General features: G+C 23.0%; 1 protein-coding gene across 1 annotated transcript; it reads left to right on the forward strand.

Moving 5' to 3' along the window:
* Positions 1 to 216: 216 nt before the first annotated feature.
* Positions 217 to 2,432, forward strand: LOC128964801 (MAGE-like protein 2). Its single transcript, XM_054311478.1, has 3 exons — positions 217 to 312; positions 1,324 to 1,951; positions 2,222 to 2,432. The coding sequence occupies exons 2-3, from the start codon at positions 1,356 to 1,358 to the stop codon at positions 2,430 to 2,432; spliced, it is 807 nt and encodes a 268-aa protein (XP_054167453.1). The 5' UTR covers positions 217 to 312; positions 1,324 to 1,355.
* Positions 2,433 to 5,604: the final 3,172 nt, after the last annotated feature.

Below are 5,604 nucleotides of genomic sequence, written 5' to 3' on the forward strand. Positions count from 1 at the left end.
GTAGGTCTTAAAAAATGACTGTTATATTGACGACAGCGACAAATGAATCGGTAGATAAACAGGGAGTGAAAGAGAGGCTGGTTTTGTGTAATGAGGGGAATAGTGTGTTGTTGTCCCCATTAGAGGGTCTGTCTTAGCTGATGAGGTAATGTTTGCCATTGAGGGCAATATGCTAGTAGTGAAGTTTATTCAGGGCATCGCATTTATAAAGGCATAGCAAAGAGGTCCTCCCGTGAGTTCAGTTTAGACATTGCTTACCGAGTGATCACAACTGAGTATATCTCAAGAGAAACTGTTTTCATGAATTAAAAGGTGAGTTTCCGACGAAAATACACTTCACTTTTGATTTGAACATATTTTCTGCATTCAGTGAACTAATTATTATTAATTCAGTAAATGTTTTTTAATAAGTTTTCATTTTTGTAGTTTTACTTTAATTAAGTAAACTTAAGTCAAATGTTTCACAAGTAAAGTGTGTTTTTTATTAAATATTTTTTTAAAATTTAAATAAATATATTACTGTAAATATGTCCCAAAGATTACAGTAAATTTTGTAATTTCTAAAACAGTTTTTGTGAAAATTTATGAGAAAATAAATTGATGACCAATTTGTTTATTTCACGGATTTTGCCAAACATTTGATAAGTCATTACAATTATTTTTTAAATCAATTTTTAAACTTATTTTATTTGATATATTTTTATCATTAAAAATAATTAGTATAGACTTTTTGTGTTTATTTAAATAAAATTATCAATTTTGTCTTATTCTATGATATAATTATACATATTGTATATATATRTATATATATATTTATATGTATAATAACATAGCTCGTTACTATATATAATTTTATATAATCCTAATTATAAATGTGTATTTATAATAGTATAAATAAATTAGAAAATTAATTAAAATTCAAAACATATTTCCAATTTTTAATTGACACTCACTCTTAACCTGTATTTAGTATTATTATAGTAAAACAAAAATTTTTTGAATTTTTTAAATATATGTATTAATAAAACATAAATAGCTTTAGAGAAAAGCGTATTTATAATATTATTATTTCTTTAATTTGAAACCTGAAGAAACTTAACTCGCGTTTTATTGACACTGATTTGTTACTAAAATAATTATTAACTATATATATATATATATAGTTTATGTGATATTTTCATTTCATTTTATAAATTCATTACTTGTTTTTATATCAATTGTAAATTAAAAAGTTTTGCAGACATTGAAGTAAATATTCAAAAGTCTTTGAACTTTAAATTTTAAGTTTATTTTAATAACGATTGTTATTATTAATATTATTAGGTTTACATCCAGTAATAGGATATAAACTCGTTATGTATTTCAATCAATTTGTGCTGATATTCGGCACACTATATATTGGTGTTATTCTCGCATCGGGAGGTTATGGAGGAGGCGGTGGCGGCGGTGGTTATGGAGGAGGCGGTGGCGGCGGTGGTTATGGTGGTGGCGAATATCATGAACCGCCTATAGTTAAAGTGATACACAAGACTGTCCACATTCCAAAGCCAGTGCCAATACCTAAAGTGATACATGTCCCCAAAATAGTTCCCATTCCTAAAACTGTAGCCGTACCTCATCCGGTCCACATTCCAGTCAAAGTTCCCATCTATAAGACTATCAAAAAAATAATACCCGTCCCGAAAACTATACCAGTACCTAAGCCGGTTCCAGTCCCAGTTCCCAAACCAGTTCCGGTGCCCGTACCAGTAATTAAACACTATCCGGTGCCAGTTTTCAAGACTGTTCCCGTACCTAAACCATATGGTGTTCCAGTACCTGTAAAGGTACCAAAATATGTACCGTATCCCGTACCAAAAACAATTCACGTTCCCAAACCATACCCGGTTCCCGTTAAAGTGCCCATCTACAAGCAAGTGATTGTCAAGAAACCCGTACACGTGCCCGTACCGTAAGTCAAACTTTATTGTCTAATATAATAACATAAATACAATATACAAGTCATTTGTTATAATTATTAATAAGTCTATTACCTAATTGTTTGGGTTGTTATGCTCTTTATAATGGGTTTTCAAACAATTATAGCAATTGATGTGTGTATAAATAACATTACATTTTGCTATTAGTTTCTAAATATATAACTGTCAGAGCATAGCATACCTAAGCTCTCATATATGATGAGTTGAATTAACCTTTTTTCTATTTCGCTCTATTTATTTAGGGTTTACATTAAGAAAAAGCCGGTCTACCACCCACCCTCCTATGCTTCAGGTTATGGAGACTACGCCAAGGCTGCCAGTAATGTCCATGAAAACAAACAATTGCCGCCACAGACGCAACCCATTCAACACCAACACCAACACCAACACCAACAACAACAACAACAATCATCAATACATGAGCCACAAGAACAACAACAACAGAAGCACTGATCATATGATTCATAATATTGAGATCTAAGTCTATCCTCAAACAAAAATGCTTTCTTGTATTATATTTTGACACTATTTTCAAACTTGATATCTATATTGAAAATCGCCAAATACTTTATTGATATATATCTTTATATATATGTATCAAATTAAATGTTTTATTAAGTGTTAACAAATTAAATAATTAGTTTTTACTTAGTGTTTATAAGATTATATTCATTGTAATTCAACAACAAAAAAGCACACAAATGCTATAAACTTTTTAAGTTATCATTTTATTACTAAAATATATATATAAACAAATTATTATTTCATTTTCTCTTTTAAATAATAATTGTTTTCACAATTCATTTAATTCATAATTTTTCTCTTTTAAAAAAAAAGTTTTCACTTAATTTGTTTTTTCACTCATTCAGACAATTGTTATCCAAAGTAATGACGAGTAAAAAACTTGAGAAACCTTTTTAATTATTATTATATAATTTTGTTGTTGAAAAAAATATATCTATTTCTCAATCTACAAAAAACAAACAAATACACGTAAATTTGATATTATATTGATTATTATTATTATTGTAATGTGTTTTTAAATAGCGATACAAATGTCAAATAATAATTATAATGATAATAACACACATTAAATGAATATAGTGTTATATTATTATGTAATAATTACTAAAGTAAATTTGTAAATAAATTGATATGTTATTTTAAGTATAATATTATTGTTTATTAATAAAATAAAATTAACAACAGTTATAAATATATTTTGTATATCTTAAATCTTAGTATATTTATGATAATATAATCGATATAATCGAAAAAAATCATTCATCAAATATCTATCAATTAAAAAGTTATATAAAGTAACTGAATATTATTAAATAATATATGTTATATAATAGGAGTCATGAGTTGCAATATTCAGGACATTTCTCTCTCAGTTTTTTAAGTTTTTTTATATTTAAAATATTGTATAATAAATTTTAAAAAATAAGTTAGTGGGTATTCACTTATATAATACAATCAGTTTTCAAACAACGATTAGTTAATTTAAAGGTTGTTTGCCTCGCAATGCAGTTATATTTATGTTATATAATATAATCAAATATATATTACATACATTGCAATGCAATGTTAAACAGGTATTTACGCGCCTTTAGCTCAAAAATGTACAAAAAAATCATTTTTTTATTTTGCATTAAATGTTTGTGTAGTGTTATTGTGGAAAAAATGTTACACATATTTTTGAATGTTTATATAAATTTAGAACTCTATATAAAAACGTTTAGTAAAAATACTTGACTTTTGGCCGCCAGGCCTTCAGTTTTTTATTAAAAAAATAAATAAAAACTGTCTGAACTTAAAGCCTGATAAAAGTTGAACATAACCTCAAGTTATATAATAACCATAATTTGAATTAATCTTCAAATATAAATACAACAGAATATATTTTTATGAATATTTAATTCTCATTTATTATACTTACTTTTTTGTGCTTAATTTATAGTATGTATACAACTAATGTTGAATTTTCTAATACATTTACAAAGAAAAATTATTAGTTAAATACTATCACTATTATAGTTATGTTTACTTAAATTAGTTTTTAAGTTATTTTTCATTTATTTTACTCTTAAAATATATATTTATTTTTATAATTTTGTTTCATATAAATCATATAACTTTTGTATTAATATTAGAAATCATTAATATAAATTTATATATATTTATACTTTACTAATGTTTTTTTATATTTGGGAAAAACCTGAGTTGCAATTTATTTATAACATAGAGTTATTATAAAAATGATACTGTTACTTTATATATATATATATTTTAATTTAACAAATATACTCTATTTATAATCTATATTTTTACTTTTTGTATTTGTTTAAACAAAACATGTTTTAATAGATAAAAGCAATAAAACTACGGGCAATAAGAATGTATATCTATTTTTATATTCAAAATAGTTTTTTATTAAAAAGGAGCACAAAAGTGAACTAAATATAAATAAATTTAATTTAAAATATAGTATTATTTAGAAATGATTAATTTAGTTATTTAAAATATAAACTTAAATAAAAATAATTGTGTCTATTTCCTGTTTTCAAAATTATTAATTAAAGCAATTTTTGAAAAAATTTTATTTGTTTTTTTGTGTAACAATTTATTTGTAGACTATGTTATTGCTTAAATTATTATTAAACTGTAAAATCTTTATTTAATTTGTTAAAAACATTATTTTTAACTTTAAGAAAATAATGTCATAAATACATCAAAATAAAAAGAAATTAAAATATAAAAGTATTTTATATAATACTAACTTATATTAAAATACAAAAGTTATATTATATTGTGAATTATTATATCTACAATATATAGAAAAGAAAGATTTTAAGGTTAGTTTATTTCTCATGACATCCATTAGAGACTCATAAAAATATCCAAATATTTTATATTACTTAAAAATAAATTGGGTCTAATGTTAATAACAATTATTTAAACTCTTAATAGTATGTAAATTATTGTACATATAAATTGCATATATTTAAAAATTTTAAACATCAATAAAACAGTTTAATTGTTTTTATACAGTATAAAGTTCATACAAAATTTATTTTTAAAATTAGATGAATCGAGTGATTAATTATATCACAAAAATCAATATTYAAAAAACAACAATCAGATTAATTCTTCATAAATAAAATATAAAAACTATAATTTTTATTTAATTACAAAATCATAAATTTTCACTTTTAATTGTTTTTCTAATAATGCTTATTCTGCAACTCAATTACAGTAATTTTAATTTAATTATTTATAATTAAAAAATTAGCTATTTTGCCAAAAAATCTACATATATTTAATTAATTAGACATATTATTTACAACACTTTAATACTACAAAATTTTATCTTTGATATATTATAGGTAATAAATTTTATTTTAAATTATATAGTTATTAATATTAAAATAAAATATATAAAATAATTATTTTAATAGTCATCTTTATTACTAAATACATTTAATGTGTATAGTTAATTAATTATAAAATTAATAATTATTTTAATAATTATCTTTAGTGTTTTTAATTATTTTAATAACCAATATTCTGTGTTTCATTTTAATTAAACGCAACGCCTTATTAAATACCTATAAATTAAACA

Source organism: Oppia nitens, unplaced genomic scaffold (assembly GCF_028296485.1).
Source record: "Oppia nitens isolate AA-2021 unplaced genomic scaffold, nextdenovo-longstitch-racon4-pilon3 scaffold10_pilon_pilon_pilon, whole genome shotgun sequence".
Lineage (NCBI taxonomy): Eukaryota > Metazoa > Arthropoda > Arachnida > Sarcoptiformes > Oppiidae > Oppia > Oppia nitens.